Source organism: Apostichopus japonicus, chromosome 1 (assembly GCF_037975245.1).
Source record: "Apostichopus japonicus isolate 1M-3 chromosome 1, ASM3797524v1, whole genome shotgun sequence".
NCBI classification, from domain to species: Eukaryota; Metazoa; Echinodermata; class Holothuroidea; order Aspidochirotida; family Stichopodidae; genus Apostichopus; species Apostichopus japonicus.
In genome coordinates, this window is record NC_092561.1 from 11,505,565 (window position 1) to 11,528,300 (window position 22,736).

General features: G+C 35.6%; 2 protein-coding genes across 5 annotated transcripts; one reads left to right on the plus strand and one right to left on the minus strand.

Annotated features, from left to right (window-relative positions):
• Nucleotides 1-699: 699 nt before the first annotated feature.
• On the minus strand, nucleotides 700-10,597 carry LOC139967581 (protein AMN1 homolog). 3 transcript variants are annotated; one of them, XM_071971546.1, is made up of 6 exons: nucleotides 10,576-10,597; nucleotides 7,531-7,663; nucleotides 6,409-6,553; nucleotides 4,868-5,085; nucleotides 3,718-3,886; nucleotides 700-3,049 (listed from the first exon to the last, which is right to left on the minus strand). In XM_071971546.1, exons 2-6 carry the CDS (start codon nucleotides 7,570-7,572, stop codon nucleotides 2,976-2,978), a joined length of 648 nt encoding a protein of 215 aa, XP_071827647.1. In that variant the 5' UTR covers nucleotides 7,573-7,663; nucleotides 10,576-10,597; the 3' UTR covers nucleotides 700-2,975. The 3 variants fall into 3 exon arrangements, with proteins under 3 accessions (XP_071827647.1, XP_071827640.1, XP_071827656.1); XM_071971539.1 differs by lacking the exon at nucleotides 10,576-10,597 and adding an exon at nucleotides 10,186-10,409; XM_071971555.1 differs by lacking the exon at nucleotides 10,576-10,597 and adding an exon at nucleotides 10,132-10,150.
• Nucleotides 10,497-22,489, plus strand: LOC139967618 (single-stranded DNA-binding protein, mitochondrial-like). Of its 2 annotated transcripts, none has more exons than XM_071971595.1 (6): nucleotides 10,497-10,631; nucleotides 12,357-12,420; nucleotides 12,632-12,745; nucleotides 13,270-13,366; nucleotides 13,978-14,066; nucleotides 20,669-22,489. In XM_071971595.1, exons 1-6 carry the CDS (start codon nucleotides 10,629-10,631, stop codon nucleotides 20,704-20,706), a joined length of 405 nt encoding a protein of 134 aa, XP_071827696.1. In that variant the 5' UTR covers nucleotides 10,497-10,628; the 3' UTR covers nucleotides 20,707-22,489. The 2 variants fall into 2 exon arrangements, with proteins under 2 accessions (XP_071827696.1, XP_071827686.1); XM_071971585.1 differs by lacking the exon at nucleotides 10,497-10,631 and adding an exon at nucleotides 10,650-10,900.
• Nucleotides 22,490-22,736: the final 247 nt, after the last annotated feature.

Genomic DNA, 22,736 nt, shown 5'->3' on the forward strand with positions numbered 1-22,736 from the left:
CATGGGGAAGGGGGGGGATTCACCTCCATGCAGACTACTGTGCCCCCCCACCCCCATCTGTGTCACCATAATGGGTACAAAAGTTTCACAAAAATACAGAATACAAGTATTGTGCCCTTCCTGAAATTGTTGGTGCCCCTCCTGAAATTGTTGGTGCCCCTCCAACTCAATTCCTGTCTATGGGGCTGATGGTGCTGGCAATCATGTTTATAGCTTTACCTCAACATGAACATTACTGTCTCTTGACAGTGTGAACATAAAGTTTACACTGTCTAATGATACTATTTTTGTCAATAATAAGGAAACCATTTCTCCTTAAACTGCCACACCCCAGTTTTACCTCATCAATAAAGTTATCCAGAATAATTAATTTATGGTATCTACATATAAATAAGAACAACATAAACAAAATGTAAGAACAAGAAAACCTATAACTTAGAAGAAAGGATCAGAATCATTTAAGGAAAAGCTCTTAACGACTAATACTCAGTGACTTGCTTCATTTTGCTGATTGCAAAAATGAAGAAAATAAAAAAAAACTCTGGAATAATCAGGTAACATTGATTGGCAATGGAAGTTCAAACTAAAACAATATAGTATCAAGGTGATGACTGCTAGTTTGAATTTGAATCTGATAATATTACTTCTCGAAGCTGCACTTTGCTTGGATTTTCTGCTGGCATCATATGCTACCATTAATCGAAAGATAAGTTGCACTTTAATGCACCAACAGCAAAAATTGAATTAAAAAACCTGTCAAATGGGCAAAAACCTTAAATGGTTGGAACGACAAACACAAATCAAAAATAAAACAAACATCAAATTAATTTGAATTAAATGACAATTGAGAGTCGAAAATACACTGGTTATTACAGACGGAATTCAACCAAATTGTTGACTGCATAGATATTTTAGTGTAGTTGACATGAGCAAATATTACAGGACTTGTTTAAAATAATGCAATGTTACATGACAGTGCAGAATGCACCTGTCAGTCCGATGTACATGAAAACATTTCACCCACGGCCGCATTCAATCTGGCAGTACCAAATGAATCATACATTTAAAGCACAACAGAAACATGCTATTGTAGATAAATGAAGAATATGAATTAAAAAACATGTCACATACATTTGTATATTTGTTTTGTTTTCTGAGTTCCCACTGGCATTTACAGTCTTCTGAAAACTAATAGCTTGAGCAAACATTCTTTGCCATTCTTGCGATATGCGTCTCTCAATATACGCAACTCAATGGATCATTGTTTTAATGACAGCATAGGTAATTTTGAACCCATTAGTCATGAGTCGGCATGGTAACTACACATAAAAACTAGTTTACAGAATAGGAAATAACTAGAGTTACTAATAGTTATGCTGTTAAACAAGATACTTATAACGGTTTGTTTTGAACTAAGAGGAAGTATTTTGCTTGTTCAGTTTGAGACAGTTTAAACAATGTCATTAGTTGTTCCATTCTGTTATCTATTCACTTGATTAATGCAACTTTTATTGCACCATAATAATAGTGAATGAATATCATGAAGCTACAGGACAATTTCACAGCCATCAACAAAAGCGAAAATCAGACGAACGAACTGAACAGGAACGACGTTCAGAGGTGTCGGGTGGGTGTCATGTAACAATAACAAATTCTGTTCTAGTTTTGGTTTGATGACAATAGTAGTTTATGGATCATAGCAGTATCTATGTGTGGTCATGTGACACTTACTTTAAACAATATTGACTCAATAACTAGACAATGGATTCAAGTGGTGAGTCATATTCAGGGAAAGCCCACTTGTTTTACTTACATAAAAGGTCAACAATATCAAAATAAGGAAACTAGTAAACAGACACAATGTCTGAAAACAGGAAAATTGAACAGAAATCATACTTGACATGTTGATTTTTTGTCCCTGCAAATGGAGAGTGAAGGTCACCAATGTTAAAGATGTATGGGTTATCATGGATTCCTATTAATGGATTTGCAATAACCATATATAGTGCAAGTAGTAATATATCTTACATTGGTTGATGCAGTTATGGAATGATTTACTTGATTAACATTATGAACTTGAAACTTTCAGACATACTGCATGAAGGTTTCAGGTATTACAATGTAAAGCTTAAGCTAAACCACACTTTCAATATTTCCACAATTTATGGCAGTGTACCTCTTATACCAGAGTACAACAGGGGAACATTATCACTAGAGTCTGAGTATATCACATGTCAATGGGAGTCAAATGTGTCACAAAATATCTAAGAAATATTAGAAGAAAGTATGTGTGTATCTTATGAATGATTGATGGGTGTTTATAAAGACATGTGTACAAAACAGGAAGGAAACAAGCTTATTCTGCTAACATAGTGATAAACACCTTAGCACTGGTATCTATCTCCACCTTCCCCTCCCCCACCACCCAGGTTCCCACATCAAACATAGAATATTGTCAAATCTTAACTGCAGCTCCAATATGCATAATTCATTAACACTTTAAAGTTTAGTTGCTGGGTACTTTTAACATGTTGGAATGAACATCTTTCTGAAGTAAATGAACTAAATAGTTCATTACTTCAGGAAGAATGAACTAGGCATATTGGAGCTTCAGTTAAGATTTAACAATATTCTATGTGGGAACCCGGGTGGTGGGGGGGGGGGGGGAGGTGGAGATAGATACCAGTGGTAAGATAGCATTCATGCTATATTTTATTTATGTAACTAGATAAAAACTGTACATGAGATAATGTTTAAGGTTGGTTTTGCTTGCTGTCAATCTGGTGGTTTACTCCTATTAACAATGCATACACCTATAAAGTATATAAACACAACAACCAGCACAAGAAAATCAGCTCAACTCTGTGAACTGAAAGACAGTGAAGACTTGTGACATTCTTTTTTTCTTTCTCCTTCCTTCCTTCTATCACCTTCTGTCATACTCAGTTTTGTCTTCAAACTTGTGACCTTTGACCTTAGGTCATGTAAACTGTCCAGGTCAGTTGCTTCATATTGGTATGTGCATCCTGCAACATTTGCCTACCACTCTCTATGTAAATGCAAAAAAACAGGACTAAATTTTATTATTCAGAAGACTAGTATGTGAATAGGACTGTTAGAGCAAATGAGTCAATGTGAAACAGCAAGAGGTACTGATATGTGCCAAGTCAGGACTGATTATACATGAGGAAACAAAATAATGATTTGAAAATACTATATAATAATATTAAGATACCTCACACACAAGAAATTACTAGCAGCAATAAGAAGACACTTCACTGAGCATGAAGTAACAATATTAAATCTAACCAATTAAAAGTTCTTTATTCCCACCTTTCAATAATACAAACATCACATATCAAAATATCACAAGTAATACAAAAATGAACGTGAAGGGGGGGGGGGCCCTGAGAGAAAGAAGCTTTTCTAAGGTCAGATGCAAAGCAAGGTTAAGGTGTGTGATACCAACTACAATTACTAACTGAATAAATTCAAGAAACAGAAAACATTGAACTGCTTTCTGATAAATTTTGACAGCGGCAGACAATGTGAAACCAAAGAGAGACTGATTGTAGACTGACAGGGAGGATCCAAGAAAGATTAGACAATAGATATGTCACGGATCACTGAAGCAACACAATGAAGAAAGAAAGGAAGTATATTTATCTCAGTTTTTGGAAGTGAGGGTACCCTAAAATCCTTTAATGTTAGTTTTACCTGTAATGCATGGACATCCATCGAAAATCAAAGTCTGAACATTTGGACAAAACATGACAATGGCCTCAATGGATTGATTGGTGAGATGGATGCAATGGCTCATGTGAATCTCATTCAGTGATCGTTGACAGACACCTGTTGCCAAGGTGATTACACCGTTGTCTGTTACCTGCAAGAAAACAATATAAAGGTAAGCGAATTAGTTGACTGTAATTACAATCTCATTTCCTGGATGACTGTATGTTTTGTTGAAGACATATAGAGCCCCTTCACAAAACTAAACTGAATTTGACCAACTATGTTCACCAAATGAAAATCATAGCATTGGAGAGTTCCCAGATTATTAATGTAATGTCCATGAGATATCCTAATCTATTACTTAGACTGTCAACGGTACTTCACTAGTTCACTTATCTTTGGGGAGTAGTAACACATGCCCTCTTGACTATCACTCGTGTGTATTAATCCCATTAACGCCATACCATGAATACCTTCTTGCTTTCGATGTATTTTACTGTATTTTGATAATAATATGAAGAATATATAGCTGGAAATAAAAGTAGCAAGACATATTTTACAGTCTCTGTGTAACCACACAGAAACAGTTTATCTGGAATGGTACAAATTGTAGCTTAAACTTAGAGTTATCATGTTTAAAAGGTTTTCAGACTTTGACACTTGTCAACCACATGTGACCTTTGACCGCTACCAATATCAATAGCGTTCTTACACTTACCAAGCTGGATCTATATACTAAGTATGAAGTTCAAGAAAGATGTACTTCTTGAGTTATCTTGTTTAAAAGGTTTTCAGACTTTGACCTCTGTTTACCCCAAATGATCATTACACTTCACAGAAAAGAATAAGGTTCTTGTACTCACTAAGACGGATCCACCTACCAAGTATGAAGTTAAACCACCATGAAGTTTTTGAGTTACAGTGTTTACAAGCAAGTGTCACATACACACACACACACTTTTCCACCATTGCATAGATTCCTTCTGCCTCCAGCAATGAATCAATAATGATCAAAAACAAATTTAGTACTGATATGCAATCAGATGCTTTTCTTTCATCAATGAAGAAGCATCATAACTGCAGTGATATCCTAGGTAAGTTTGCATTAATCTGTGAAGGAATAGAGACCAACCTTGGTATTTGAAAAGTTGATGCTGCTAAGAAACTTGCATGACTGTGAAATGGCGTCGAGAGATGCATCAGTGATGTGTTTGCAGCCACCAATGTTGAGTTCCATCAATTGTTTACATGACTTGGCTAAAGGAATGATAGCATCATCTGTGATATTGACACATCGCCTCAGGCCTACTGCTTGTAAATATGGACATGATTCAGCAACCACCTGAAAACCTGCAAAATGTGAAAATGACAAAAGGCAAATAATGGAATGTGTTGCAACCTTGTATATTTTTGGGTAAATTGCACGTTAAAAAATATCATTCAGAAGAAGCAAATTATGGTTTTAATTGTTAAATCCACTGTAACATAGTTTACATTTATAATTGATATTCAAGTAAATCAAAGGAACCTCTCAACTTTATTCATGCAGACAAAATCCCACGGACACACAAGTTCTTCAAGTTTTTGGACCTAAAACTCATGCAATCCTACACATTAAGTGTAGTTAAACCATGTAAATATTATTGGAGTTATCATGTTCACAAATTTGTCAGAGTTTGACCTATAACCTTAACTAAAATATAACAATTCCTGTGCTCACTCAGGCAGATCCATATACCATGTATTAATGTACATTCAAACATTTCATTTGTAGTTATCATGATTACAAGGTTTACAGACTTTCAATTACATTAAATCAAATGTTATACTAAGTATAAATGTTATCCAAGCTCAACTACTGAAGTAATAATGTTTACAAATATTTCAGCTATTGACCTCTGGTGACCTCACATTACCTTTGGCCTCAAAAAAAGACTCTTGTACTCATTAAGATGGAACCACAAAGTAACTATAAAGTTAAACCATTAAGTAAACTTTACAATCTACTTAACCATTACATATGCACAGCCCCCCTGCTACGGCGATTAAAATCGATCATATGTAGAATTAAACTGGTATATGTCGATTTAAATCGGTAGAAGTCAATTTAAGCTGCTGGAAAATGGTATAAGTCAAAGGAAATTGGTATATGTCGATTTAAATCGGTATAAGTCGATCTCCCAAGATTTGAGACTGATGGCCCGCCATACCCCGCATGGAATAACTGTCATGCACAAATAGCTAAATGATGATAAAGGAAGCTCAAGAGAGCGTCGTGGCGAAAGGCGTCGGACTCATGATCCAAGGATTGCTGGTTCGATTCCTGCCTAGTTCATTACGTTGTGTCCTTGGGCAAGATGCTTTATCTCACTTGCCTCTCTCCACCCAGAGGTTAAATGGGTACCTGTGAGGTAACTTGTCATTGGGTGCAGTATATAACTGCTGCCGACTGGAGGGACTGTCTCTGGGACAGATTATCATTGACCAGGGGTAATATAACATCTGTAAAGCGCTTTGAGACCTATCGCTGGTATAAAGTGCTATATAAAAAGCAATTCTTTTATTTTATTATTGAAGCACCATAAACCATTGCAATGGCAAGTGCCACTGGATAGTGTGTGACAAGAACCAACACACTGATCAATACTGTTTCTAACAAAGGAAACAATATACCTTCAGATGTAATGTTTTCTCTTTCACCCTTGGTACAGTTTATGTCAATTTTCCGCAAGTTCTTGCAAACTTTGATTGACTGTAAGGCTTGGTCAGAGAAGTTACTCCAACTCAAATCCAGATGACGTGTTTTTGATGTCACAACCTGGTAAAGGAATAATCATTAAGAAACAGAGTTATTCAGGAGTACATCTCAGCAAATCACAGGTTCACATTGACAAATCCTCTGTGCTAAGAATATGACTGTTAAATACTTTTTTTCCTTGGTAAAATAAATATATCAAGAAATATTAAAGAAAGCTACAAAAAAGTTTGTGAAAACCAACAAGTGTACATCTTCAATCTGGCATAAAACATATTAGTTGATGTTAGACACATATGCTTGACAGGCTCCTAAATTCACTTGATATTTAATGCTGAATGGCTGCACAGGTGGAGTACAACCTCAGCAGAAGGCTTGAAGCATGTCAATATGTGTGTCAGGCAGTTCATTGAAGTGGGCCCTTGGTGCTCAAGGGCACCCTAGCATTGGTTGCAACATTTTTAGCTTCCCTGTCATATTTTGCAATAATTGAATAATTGCCAATATGACGATGCCATAGTCTGTCTTATTGTGCTGACAGATGTCTTTTGCAGTTGACAAACAAGCAAACTGCTCACTGCACTTCACACAACATCCGACATCCAATCTGAATTTGAATGAATTAATCAAAACCAAGCTTTGTCAAACTTGACACATATTATTTGGCTTGGGATACACTCCACAGCAGTTCTAAATCTTTCAGCTGAATCTTTATATTAGTTAACAGAGTGACAGGCAACAAACCCTCATAGTTTACTCTTTGAAACAAAAGACCAGAGGGAAATGCAGATCGAGTCAACAAAAATTAAGCGTGAAATAACTTTTCCCCCGTTTTTTATTTTACATTAATGACTCTACTTCAGGTGCAGTTTAGATGAAGTAAAGGTGAAAGGCCAAATAAATATTGAAACAGAGAATAATCATTTAACATAGCGTGGATCCTTTTACTTTTAAAATATGCTGTCACTACGTAAGGCCAGTGGACTCAAGCTAAGAAAGTAGAACCCAGGTCTCAGAAGGCTCAGATAGAAGACACATACCTTACTAATGTTGACATCACTTATCAATCCTCGCTTACACATTAAGTTCAGCAGCTTTTCTTTTATGTTGGTCGGTAGTTTCTCAACATCATTATGATGAAGGTAAAGGATCTTTACAACTTCATGAATAGTTCTGTGAAAACAATTATGAAGCAGAGCAACATTGTAAACTGATTATTATACTTCAAACCATTTTAAATATACAGAGATATACTAGCTATTTTGAACAACTATTTACCAAACAATTGATATCTTATGATATCTGTGATAGAGGATGGAAGGAACCAGCTGGCATTAAAACAAAGCAACATTTTGAATATTGAATAAAGCATAAAAAGTTCAACTAAACATGTCTTTTATATTGTTCCAGATAAGAACTTTTAGAGTTTCCGAGGACCATTATGTCACTGGGCAACTTTTTGTACTTGTCATTTATCCTCCAGTAGGCCTACATTATGAAAAAGAAAACACACCCTTCTTCATCCCATATTTTCCTGGGCCCCATCTATTTCCTGGCTTATTTTGACTACAGGTATTAAATAAGCACCATGACCCCCCCCCCCCCCAATTGGGGAGATGACATGACAAGATGACATGGGCTAGTAGTCATGAACCATGTATTACTGTTTGTTGGAAATCATGCAAGTTTTCTTCTAATAAATTATGTTTATAATAGTGATATGCACAGTTTATGTCATTCATAAAGCCGGAAACTACACATTTAACTGTAAATGAAATTGTACTTGTTTGCCCAGTTGGATATGTTAATTCATTCAAGTAAATTCATATACGGAGGAGAGTACTGATGATGCACTTGTAAGTAGTTTGAAGAATACTTTAGTTGTAGGATTTCCTGAATATCAAACATTGATTGTTTACTGTTTTAATTCAAATCCTTTAATTAGAAATGAGAAATAAACATGCAGTCAGCTAAAAGCCATGTTAGAAAAACATACATCAACCAGAGACCATTCCAAATGGAGGACAGTGCACTGAATTTCCAGGCTGTCCAGCCTATTGTCCAAAGTCCAGTACACCCTAGTGTTGTACTAGTACTTGTAAAGTACTTGTTACTAAGCCTTTATTAATACAGCAGTACTTGTTTGCAAATGTTTGGTTATATTTGATGGAATATACTTGGATGTTAATTGGTACGCATACTGGTCATCCTGTACAACTCGGAAGTCTCAGTTGCTGATCAAAGTACTGTACTAAGTTCTTACTCAGGACTATAGTGGTTTATGAGTATTTAAATATAAAAACACATGAAACGTTAACCCAAATAACTGTTCAATCCTTTTGGCATTCCATTGTATCATCTTACTTGTGTGTGTCTTCAGAAGTATTATATTTGTAGTCTAGTGTATTACCAAATATGAAGAGGCTGTACAAAGAAGAAAAATGCACAAGTGATGTATATTACTAAACAGAACAGTTCTTAGCGTGAATGCAGAATCAATGAATTAGTCTATCAACCCTGTGTATATGCCAGGAAGTTATTGCGTACTGCCACTTTATCAGTCCAATATCAGAAAATTTCTAATAATTTCTGAAATTGGCAAACAATAACAATGTCTTCACATTCAACTGTTAAATCATATGCTTGCAATGATCATCAGGGAGCAGTAGTAAGTATCAGTTTTTAGAATGTCAAGTACTTGGTACCCAGATGTAGTTGGATGTAGCTGGTTACCAAATATGCCCGGGCCATTTTCAAGAACAAATTTTGTATCAAATATGCACATGGAGCAAACTGGGATGATCTTGAGATCACAGTACACATTGACATAAAAGGTTTTGTTTCTCTTCAAAGTTTCCAACAAATTCTATGAATACATCATATTCACTTAATTTCACACCATTCTTATGATAAATTGCAACCCTGCCCTATCCAACGTTAAAGCAATAAACAGTCTCCCCAGTATAAAACCAGGTACAGTATAACATTAATATGTATCAATTAGGCCTATTTGGCATTTTTCTCTGAAAATTCAGTGCATAAGCTGACAAAATGTGCATGACAATCGTATAGCCCTATAAGTGGTATGACCTATATTTGTAATTTATCCTTCATGCAACTTCCATTGCATTAATTGATTTATGTTACCTAGTGGGATGACCAGCCATTAAAGAATGGGCCAGTTGTCATTGTTTCTGTGTTATCATTTTATAAATAAGGCCATGGGAATGAAAGTGTTAGCTTTGAGTCCACCATACTCATGCTTCAAAATTTCTGATTTAAAATTTGCATTATTTATGCAAAAAGGACAGTCCATCACATAAGTCATTCAAGAACCAATATCATCAAATTGCAGAAAATCATAAATTATGCATCAATTCAAATAGTAGCATATAGACACATGCATGAGGCTTGTGGCCAGAACTGATCTGCATTAATAATACCATAATTAGGCATTAATATTATCTAATTTGCCATTTCTATAATTTGCCACAACTGGACAAACTATATCAGTAGTGGTAATTACAGACCGATACATTGCAATGACATCCTGGAACAAGCTAACAAGAAATAAAATATTGAAAATGCATCATGCCACTTAAAAATTGTGTTAGCGCAAATGAAAAACTAAATCCCATGGCCTAAGCTTAACGTCAGTAGCGAAACTGGGCCTACAGTAAATCTTGGTGGCTCACAATGATAGAAGTGACGGAAGACTTCTAGTAGAATCCATATTCCACTACTTTCTATCGTTCATGCTGCAGACTTTCTATGGCGACATATAATGGAATGGTGCTTCTCTTGCATTTCCGTTTTTTTCGTTACTTCAGTCGCATCAGTCCTTTTCCTTCTAACATTACACTCTACAGCTATTTTCTACGATATTTGTTTTCCTTTGAACGGCTCTGGTTTGAACTAGGGCCTAGCTGCAATGCCAGTTTGTTTGTTTGTTTACGTTGTTACAGTCGAATGACCTTACTATTCTACTTCATCAAAATTGGAAAGTGTGTAGACCGATCAATTTTCTTTAACTGCCCTGGTATTCGAAAAATATTTCAAGAAACTGGTGAATAGAAAATTCGTACTTCGTAGATGAATACCACTATTTCTAAATGAGACAACTGGGAGTCTTCCGAAAATGGTACTGCCCAATTACGGGAATTCCCTTATTGTCTGTGGCGCGAATATTGGTAACTTTAACGTTGGCCCTTCCACTTTCTTTCACCTGGGAAGTCACACTGCATCGCGATATTGAGAATCTTGCCTTCTTAATCTCAGCTGAACGATTACTTACTGTGTGATCTCTACATTAACACAACCTGGTTCTAAGTTCTAGCACAGTAGTTAAAGTAAACAATTTCATGCAGAGAAGTCATGGTTAATTTTATTCGTCTTAGTGGTGTTTCCCAGGTAGGTTACGATAGGCTACAAAAACTTAGGCCTATCTCAGTTTTGGCCTTAGCATTGGCAGTAGTAATTAGCCTAGGTAAGAATTTTATGTAGCAATAGTACTGCCAATAGCTCTATAGATTTTCTAACTGACACAGTTTTCCAAGTTCTACTACTGTTGCCATTATATGTGAGTCATCAATGAACGTTATGTTTTTGCTTGTAAACAATTATAGCTTAGTATGCTTAAAGCTGGCTCTAGGAACATGAGGCTAAGGAGATAAAATACATGTAACATAGATAAAAAATGGAGTTATCCTATTGTTTCTTATAGAGCTCTGTCAAAGATCCCTAGAAGTCTAAGTCTGCAAACAATAACATGATAACTTCAAATTTAAAGCTTAGATGAGCTTCATATTCATTATGTAGAACCGCCTTTGTGCTTAGAACCCTTGTGTAAGTTGGACCTCTCAAAGGTCATTTGTGGTCAAAGTCTGAAATTCTTTGAAATATGATATCTTCAATCTGAGCAAACCTTGGATGAACTCCATACTTAAAATGTGGATCCAAAGAAGCGAGTACAAGAACCCTTTTGTTTGTGAGGTCAAAGGTCGTTTGATGTCACCAGAGTTCCAAGTCTCAGTGCTTGTAAGAATGATATGTGCAAGCAAAAGTTAAAAGATGGTAGAGGTGAAAATTGATTTGAGTTCACCAGTGGTTAATGTGTGAAAACCTTGTAAACAAAATTCAATCCCAAATGAACAGGTGGGTAAAATTCATACGAAGTCTGGCACCTCACCCTAGTGACTACTAGAACTCTAATGTCATGCAGATCAAAGGTGATTTAAAGCTAAAAGTTGAAACTCTTGTACATGTAAGGATTCATAAAATGTTGCATAGCTCCCAACTCTTGAGAAGGCAAATGCTGGTCCATGCCACGAATCACTGTCCTGGGTGAGGGGTATAAGGGGAGGGGGTGTCCCCCTCCCCTTTTGAATTTTTTGGGAATCCTGGTGATTCCTACATGTAAAATGCTGGCACTTAGAAAGGCTTTTGTCACCCAAAATGTTTGTGTGTAACATCAATAAATTGAATAGTAGGTGATTTAGGTGATTCATTCTTAGCCGTGGCATGAAAATGTTCGCTGCTCGCCCCAATGAAAAGAATTATAGGCTAATTTGAGGTTCAAATGATGCTGTAAAGGAGGTTTTATACTCTATTATATGCTAAATGCTAAAGAAATGATGGTTGCTAAGTCAAAATTTGATGCAATTTTTTTTATGTATACTTGACAATTACAATGCAGGTTTTTCAGACGCTTGCGCGGGTCAGCGGGTTTGGGTGTGTGAATGCGGGTCCAACCCGCGAAATGCAAATGGCAAGGAATCGCTAAGCCATGCTGGCTTTCTTTTTTTTACCTTTTTTTTTTGACTTATCGATTAACTAGTTAATAGCTTCTTATTTGTTTATTTTCTAGATTGTGAGGAGATGTATACATTTCAGTGCCCGGAGACTCGTTGATAATGAAACCAGGGAAAAATGTAAGTGTTCACAGTTCATCTACAGTCAATAATGTGTATTTAGTTACCTTCTAAAGGTTACTGTTCAAAGAGGAGAACTAAGTTTTTTAAAGCTTGTATACTGTGTATAACTATGTAAGTGTTTAACTTACAAATAAAGCGCATAGATATGACATGGACAAACTTGTTCTTTATAACTGATTTACATGCCTCTTGATGTTATTTCCTACAGGTCTGAACAAAGTGACGCTACTCGGAAGGGTTGGTAATATTAACTTGAGGGGCAAAGAGTCTGACCACCCTGTGCTGCAACTATCTCTGGCCACACATAACTACTATAAACCAAGTAAGATACCATCCTTACTGTACGTTACTACTGATATGTATAGAGATGTATTTTCTGTTTATAAACAGTTTCTTTAAGATAAAGTTTGTCTGCTTATTGCAAGGAAGACCTGTAGAACTGCAATGTAGAAATATTTTACCTAAAGAGTGAGCAAAAAGAAAAATTGTCAGTTGGAAAATCAGTTTTTCTTCTTTCTTGGTGCATGATCCATTTATACCACAAATTTACTAGCATTCTAGAATGTTGCTTGTCTAGGTTACTGGTCACATTAAAAGAAAACTGGAGTTCCCAAAATGTCTTTTTGTAACCAACATCACTACTGGTAGAGTATTGCCTATCATTGCATCTTTAAGTTTGTATTAGTAAAATTGCTACCACTTATACTATGTACAATGGTCAATTTACTAAAGACTCATTCACAGAATGTAGCACACTAATGTCTTCCAGCAATTGTCTAACATCCTTGTAACCCCCCTCTACCCCCTCCATGTGTAATCTCATGATTTCAAACTCATTGTCTACAGAGGGATCAGAGACATTTGTACAAACCACTGAGTGGCATAGAGTGAAGATCTTTCGTCCAGGTCTTAGAGATAATGTCTATGTCTATGCATCTACTGGGTAAGTAGCCAGAAATCAAGTTTTAACCTTTTGTGTGTTGTTGGCGGGAACTTCTGGCCAACTCAATGCAGATGATAACATGTTTTACACTGCTACTACTGGTCACAAAGGGTTGCTAATGAATTGAGATATGGTAGTATTGTGCTGCGGTCTTGACTTGAGATATGGTAGTATTGTGCTGCGGTCTTGACTTGAGATATGGTAGTATTGTGCTCTGGTCTGTATAACTCAGACTCGAAGAAAAGTATTGCTCAAGTAGTCTGTGATATCATTCATTGCTAATGTAAACAATTCTCCATTTTATATCATACCGTTACTTTACACTTCCAATATAATGATATTAACAATGTTTTTAACAGGGTAATAAGTCTGCTAGACTACTGTAGATAAGTAAAATTTAGCAAGAATTATTTTTGGGTAAGTAATCGACCATTACATAATTGGCCATCTGAAAAATTCCTTTATGAAATCAGTTCTTTGTTATGGATATCGCACCAGATCAGGTTTTTTTAGCAGGCAACAGCCTGAACTGTCTTGACATGGTTTTACTGTATATCAATTTGTGAATTATTTGTGAAATATCCTGTGTTCTGTTACCTCTGAATCCACAGTTCCCGTTTATTGGTGGAAGGTCAGTTGAGATACAGCCAGTATGAGGATGAAGAAGAAATCGAGAGGAGAGAAATGTATATTCAAGCAGGTTTGTAATTGATGCCAAGAATTCTCATTCTTTGCTTGATAGTGTTTTCAAGTGTTCCTGGAGAACAGGAATGATGCAATTCCTGCAGTATCAAATACATTATCATGAGGTAGTCTCTATTGATATTGATCCATCATGACTGAGCAGTATCAAATATATTATCATCAGGTAGTCTCTATCAGGGTTGTTTGATTTAAATCACCTTGATTAAAATCACTGATTTAAATCGCGATTTAAATCAGATGATTTTTTTCAAAAAAATCACTGATTTAAATCACTTTTACTACTTTTCCATTTTTTATGTGAATAGTTGCTTGAAATCATTGCAAATCACCAATTCTATATTAGAGTACACACAATAATTTATTGTAAGACATTCAGGCTACCCCCCTCATTATTTCCAGTCTCTGTGGTACCAGAATTACTAGGCCTAGATTACTTGAACCAGACATACTGTACACTGTAGTTCGTTCACACACTAAATTTCCATACTCATTACGCTGGAATTTGTAGCTAAACCCTACAAAATCAGGAATGTAGTTTGCTATATTTTGATGCCATGAAAGTTGTATGCATGCATATGATATATTGAGTGATGTATTGCATGGTTGGTTTTGTTGCGGCACAACTCAGTGGTGATAGACAGGAGGTGACCATTCCTTTCATTGTATCCAGTTGTATCCCCATGAGCAGGCGTTGAAGTACTTGCACCACCTTCATCTTCCTTCCCTGAGCACTTGTTGTAGTGAATTTTCATCCTCTTCACAAGACCTTGCAATTCATGCCCACAGTTGTTACACTTCGCACGGCACCCAGTCATGGTATTGGATGGTATTTTCTTGAAATGATGCCAAATGGCATCCTGTTTCCTACCAGACATACTGTATTTAGGTGTGTTCTAGCTGAGATATGATAAGACTAAGGCTTGGCAATGTTCTGCTATGTCCATGTGATTATGATATAGTGCAATGAGCTCACTGGATGACTAGTGGTCACTATGTGATCTGTGTACAATTATGGAGGTACCTCCATCCATGGCACAATCAATAGGCCCAATGGACAAGGTGTCTTAGGCATGAGTCATGACACTTCAATTCATAAGTCAAGTGCTCAAACAACACCCCAGAATACAATAGGTGTTAGTGTAATCTCCAATTATCACTAGTGGAGTGGACCAGAATGTATTTCCTGTGTATATTGATGGATAAACTATGAAGTGTTAGGCCCACAGTGCTTGCACAAACAAGCTCCCCAAGTGAATGACTGGAATTGGTATTCTTAGACTTGCAGTAGCCTTAGGTCATGTGTGTTCAATGGGAAATTGATTGAGGCCCAGGGCCCAGGTTTAATTAGCCTGCAAAGTATTCTGAATATATTATAGGCCTATAAGGCTTATATATTAAAACTAGACATCAGCTGGCGTTAAACCGCCAACGTATATCCCCACATCATAGCAATCACAGTGTGCTTAAAAGCCAAATGGGAGAATATCAGGAACTATATGAGATCACCACCAACTTTTGGTACCACCATACGTTGCTCTCATTTGTTTTGTTCAAATTGGATGAATTAAATGGCCACTGCAGTGGGTCACATGTGGTCAAATTGAAAGTGATCAACACCATAATATCCCCAATGTGGGGATATAATGATCTGGGTGGATATGGGTGCATATATGTGATAATGTAGGCAACAATGGGGTCCAACTGAAATGTGGTTTTAAAAAAATAAAAAAAATCCGATTTAAATAAAAAAAATCTAATTTAAATCAAAAAAATCCGATTTTTTATATTTTTTTAAAAAAATAAAAAAAATCAACAACCCTGGTCTCTATTGATATTGATCCATCATGACTGAGCAGTATCAAATACAATATCATCAGGTAGTCTATTTTGATATTGATCCATCATGACTGAGCAGTATCAAATACATTATCAACATGTAGTCTCTATTGATATTGATCCATCATGGCTGAGCAGTATCAAATACATTATCTCCAGGTAGTCTCTATTGATATTGATCCATCATGGCTGAGCAGTATCAAATACATTATCATCAAGTAGTCTCTATTGATACTGATCCATCATGGCTGAGCAGTATCAAATACATTCCTGATCAGGTAGTCTCTGTTGATATTGATCCATCATGGCTGAGCAGTATCAAATACATTATCATCAGGTAGTCTCTATTGATATTGATCCATCATGACTGAGCAGTATCAAATACATTATCATCAGGTAGTCTCTATTGATATTGATCCATCATGACTGAGCAGTATCAAATACATTATCATCAGGTAGTCTCTATTGATATTGATCCATCATGACTGAGCAGTATCAAATACATTATCATCAGGTAGTCTCTATTGATATTGATCCATCATGACTGAGCAGTATCAAATACATTATCATCAGGTAGTCTCTATTGATATTGATCCATCATGGCTGAGCAGTATCAAATACATTATCATCAGGTAGTCTATATTGATATTGATCCATCATGGCTGAGCAGTATCAAATACATTATCTCCAGGTAGTCTCTATTGATATTGATCCATCATGACTGAGCAGTATCAAATACATTCCTGATCAGGTAGTCTCTATTGATATTGATCCACCATGGCTGAGCAGTATCAAATACCTGTACATTATCAACAGGTAGTCTCTATTGATATTGATCCATCATGGCTGAGCAGTATCAAATACATTATCATGAGGTAGTCTCTATTGATATTGATCCATCATGACTGAGCAGTATCAAATACATTATCATCAGGTAGTCTCTATTGATATTGATCCATCATGGCTGAGCAGTATCAAATACATTATCATCAAGTAGTCTCTATTGATATTGATCCATCATGGCTGAGCAGTATCAAATACATTATCAACAGGTAGTCTCTATTGATATTGATCCATCATGGCTGAGCAGTATCAAATACATTATCATCAGGTAGTCTCTATTGATATTGATCCATCATGACTGGGCAGTATCAAATACATTATCATCAGGTAGTCTCTATTGATATTGATCCATCATGGCTGAGCAGTATCAAATACATTATCATCAGGTAGTCTATATTGATATTGATCCATCATGACTGAGCAGTATCAAATACTGTACATTATCATCAGGTAGTCTCTGTTGATATTGATCCATCATGGCTGAGCAGTATCAAATACATTATCATCAGGTAGTCTCTATTGATATTGATCCATCATGGCTGAGCAGTATCAAATACATTATCATCAAGTAGTCTCTATTGATACTGATCCATCATGGCTGAGCAGTATCAAATACATTCCTGATCAGGTAGTCTCTGTTGATATTGATCCATCATGGCTGAGCAGTATCAAATACATTATCTCCAGGTAGTCTCTATTGATATTGATCCATCATGGCTGAGCAGTATCAAATACATTATCATGAGGTAGTCTATATTGATATTGATCCATCATGGCTGAGCAGTATCAAATACATTATCATCAGGTAGTCTCTATTGATATTGATCCATCATGACTGAGCAGTATCAAATACATTATCATCAGGTAGTCTCTATTGATATTGATCCATCATGACTGAGCAGTATCAAATACATTATCATGAGGTAGTCTATATTGATATTGATCCATCATGGCTGAGCAGTATCAAATACATTATCATCAGGTAGTCTCTATTGATATTGATCCATCATGACTGAGCAGTATCAAATACATTATCATCAGGTAGTCTCTATTGATATTGATCCATCATGGCTGAGCAGTATCAAATACATTATCATCAGGTAGTCTATATTGATATTGATCCATCATGACTGAGCAGTATCAAATACTGTACATTATCATCAGGTAGTCTCTGTTGATATTGATCCATCATGGCTGAGCAGTATCAAATACATTATCATGAGGTAGTCTCTATTGATATTGATCCATCATGGCTGAGCAGTATCAAATACATTATCATCAAGTAGTCTCTATTGATACTGATCCATCATGGCTGAGCAGTATCAAATACATTCCTGATCAGGTAGTCTCTATTGATATTGATCCATCATGGCTGAGCAGTATCAAATACATTATCATGAGGTAGTCTCTATTAATATTGATCCATCATGGCTGAGCAGTATCAAATACATTATCATCAGGTAGTCTCTATTGATATTGATCCATCATGACTGAGCAGTATCAAATACTGTACATTATCATCAGGTAGTCTCTGTTGATATTGATCCATCATGGCTGAGCAGTATCAAATACATTATCATGAGGTAGTCTCTATTGATATTGATCCATCATGGCTGAGCAGTATCAAATACATTATCATCAAGTAGTCTCTATTGATACTGATCCATCATGGCTGAGCATTATCAAATACATTCCTGATCAGGTAGTCTCTATTGATATTGATCCATCATGGCTGAGCAGTATCAAATACATTATCTCCAGGTAGTCTCTATTGATATTGATCCATCATGACTGAGCAGTATCAAATACATTATCGTCAGGTAGTCTCTATTGATATTGATCCATCATGACTGAGCAGTATCAAATACATTATCATCAGGTAGTCTATATTGATATTGATCCATCATGACTGAGCAGTATCAAATACATTATCATCAGGTAGTCTCTATTGATATTGATCCATCATGACTGAGCAGTATCAAATACATTATCATGAGGTAGTCTCTATTGATATTGATCCATCATGGCTGAGCAGTATCAAATACATTATCATCAGGTAGTCTATATTGATATTGATCCATCATGACTGAGCAGTATCAAATACATTATCAACAAGTAGTCTCTATTGATATTGATCCATCATGGCTGAGCAGTATCAAATACATTATCATCAGGTAGCCTCTATTGATATTGATCCATCATGACTGAGCAGTATCAAATACATTATCAACAGGTAGTCTCTATTGATATTGATCCATCATGGCTGAGCAGTATCAAATACATTATCAACAGGTAGTCTCTATTGATATTGATCCATCATGACTGAGCAGTATCAAATACATTATCAACAAGTAGTCTCTATTGATATTGATCCATCATGGCTGAGCAGTATCAAATACATTATCATCAGGTAGTCTCTATTGATATTGATCCATCATGGCTGAGCAGTATCAAATACATTATCTCCAGGTAGTCTATATTGATATTGATCCATCATGGCTGAGTAGTATCAAATACATTATCATCAGGTAGTCTCTATTGATATTGATCCATCATTGTTGAGCAGTATCAAATACATTATCATGTAGTCTCTATTGATATTGATCCATCATGACTGAGCAGTATCAAATACATTATCTCCAGGTAGTCTCTATTGATATTGATCCATCATGGCTGAGCAGTATCAAATACTGTACATTATCATCAGGTAGTCTATATTGATATTGATCCATCATGACTGAGCAGTATCAAATACATTATCATCAGGTAGCCTCTATTGATATTGATCCATCATGACTGAGCAGTATCAAATACATTATCATCAGGTAGTCTCTATTGATATTGATCCATCATGACTGAGCAGTATCAAATACTGTACATTATCAACATGTAGTCTCTGTTGATATTGATCCATCATGGCTGAGCAGTATCAAATACATTATCTCCAGGTAGTCTATATTGATATTGATCCATCATGGCTGAGCAGTATCAAATACATTATCATCAGGTAGTCTCTATTGATATTGATCCATCATGACTGAGCAGTATCAAATACATTATCATCAGGTAGTCTCTATTGATATTGATCCATCATGACTGAGCAGTATCAAATACTGTACATTATCAACATGTAGTCTCTGTTGATATTGATCCATCATGGCTGAGCAGTATCAAATACATTATCTCCAGGTAGTCTATATTGATATTGATCCATCATGGCTGAGCAGTATCAAATACATTATCATCAGGTAGTCTCTATTGATATTGATCCATCATGGCTGAGCAGTATCAAATACATTATCATCAGGTAGTCTCTATTGATATTGATCCATCATGACTGAGCAGTATCAAATACATTATCATCAGGTAGTCTATATTGATATTGATCCATCATGACTGAGCAGTATCAAATACATTATCATCAGGTAGTCTCTATTGATATTGATCCATCATGACTGAGCAGGATCTTGCAGTTCTTGCAGCTTTCCTATTGACTTGGTGCTTTATTTATGGTATTTATTTAACGGTGGATTGCTGCTGGAAGCTACTCATGAATTCATATCCCAAGCAGTTGAGTTGAAAATATATTGTTAGAGTGTTCCTCTTTTGCCTTACTTAAAACCAGGTTACGGTAATACATTCAACTAGTATGTACAGCATCCTTATGAGTCAATCTGGTTTTTAAGAATAAAAAACAAAGGATTCTTTTGTGTTTAAATCTTGTGTAGCAGTTTTGAAGGCTGTGGATTGTATCTCTCATAAAATACTCTGGTTGGTGTGTAATAATTTGTTTGAACATTTTGCATAACATTTTGTGATGCGATACTGGATAAATTTTCCCCTGCGTAAGGAATATATCAATTAAGTAATGGGATGCAACCATGTGCTTAGAAACTGCTTAATTTGTTTGATTCTCAGATAATGTCATTTTCTTAACATCGGGTACAAAGGACTGAAGATAAGACGGACCTTCATTGTTGGTTTCTCGTATACAGGATGTCTTACCCTCCTTCAATCAGTTGGAGAGGTCCAGAGAACTACAGCCATACACAGTCATCTGAATTATTGGAAGGAGACCTGATTGGTAAAAACATACTAGCAACTGAGATTAATCATTTCTTGGATGTACGTCTTTTGCCATTTCATTGTCCTGAGTAAACATTGTTTATTTATCACTTTCATTCCAAGGCATCAAGAATGCCATCAATTTGAAAGTCTGTGTACCTCCAGTCTCAACTTTTGACCTAGTGAGTTGCTACACTGTGTTCATGATTCTTGAGATTTTTTATGATTTCACCATAACAAACATTGCAATCTTTTAACCGTTGTAAGTAAATAACTGTTATGACTTACGTTTGGTGTGTTCTCAAATGTAAACGGACAGCATAAATTTCGTCAAATTAGGCTTTGTCTGACTCAGAGGAGTATAACCAACTCAATAAGTAGTAGTGAAAACACCTATAAATCTCACCATCTTCCTCACATCCATTTATAAAAATCATAAGTAATTTCATACACTTCTCGACTAAGCTTACCAAATTGGGATATTATGGGAATTGACCTTGTTACTTGAGACATTTGCTGTTCCTTTGACTGAATTCCTTGTTAATTGTGAATTTCCTATTGTTACTTACTGTTACCCTCTGTGTCCTACAACCCACTACTAAGAGAACTAGTGTAACAACCATGAGCCAACAGTTGTCCAATTCCTATGGATAAATTGGACAACAGTTAATACTTTTGGCAGATGTATCACCAACACTTTAAGACATTTAAAAGGTTTCTATGGGAGATGTTCTATTATTTCAAATATAATGTATGAACAAACAGCTAAAGAGTATGAAAGTAACTTTGCCTATGTAGTACTGGAGTGTGTTGTCTAAGAGGCTAGTTTGTAACTGACACAGGTTGTATGGTGCATGATACCAATGCAATGTTTATGTTAATAGCTAATAACAGCCCTCATCTCTTGCAAATGTGTTTAGAAAGTTGGATAGATGGAAGAAACCTGGAATATATTCCACAATTGAGTACGTTTGTTACATGTTTGAAGATTAGATATTTCATAGTTGTGTCATATTGAGGGTATATAATTAAACCATCAGCAAGTTAAGGTTGATGTTAATTTCGAGTATAATGCTATGGTAAGTCCATAATTCTCCAAGATATTATAAAATAGTGATTCATTTAACAAATCATTGGTACCCTGAGTAACTGCTCACTGAGATTAAAATGGATGTTTGATCATGAAATTTGTATTGCCTATCATTACAGGGTTGTGAAGACTTCACAAGAAATCCAATGTTATGTGTCATCATTGATATCATTTTATTAATGACTTGTTCAAGGTATTAAACACACTCAACCAGGCTGATCATTAAATCATGTGATTAGTTTTGTGGAGTTTAATCAATGTATGGCTATAATTAATTTATTATGCAAATTTTAATCGCAGTCTTAACGTACTATATGCACTACAAGTGCACTGCATGGTTACACTAATAGATTATGGAGAACAACTCATTACCCATGTGTGCAAAAAGCATTATGTATAGTGCATCTTACATACAAATTCAGTTTACAATGAAAGATCATGGAGAATTTTTTAACTTTTATGTATATATTTTTTTCCTTCAAGTTATGGTTATTTAATTTGATTGATTTCAAAAAAATTAGCGACATACTTTGTGCTGTATATCAAGGAAACGATTTAAAATAAAAGACAGCAGTGTTTCAGTATTATTAATATTTGTCATTCATACCTGCTTGTGTGTTTATTAAAAGAATAGTCCAGGTCAACATTTCGGTTTGATATGTTAAAGAGGAACATAATGTAAGCATTTTGTTGAAATTTGCATTCAATTCCTATCTACTGTTTTTGAGATATTGGAAGTTGAAGTTGCCACCTGTGGTACCAAAAGTGAACTTGGAGCAAACAGGTGTGACGTCATAGTTGCATACTGATAAATAATGTTTTGTTTTCCTT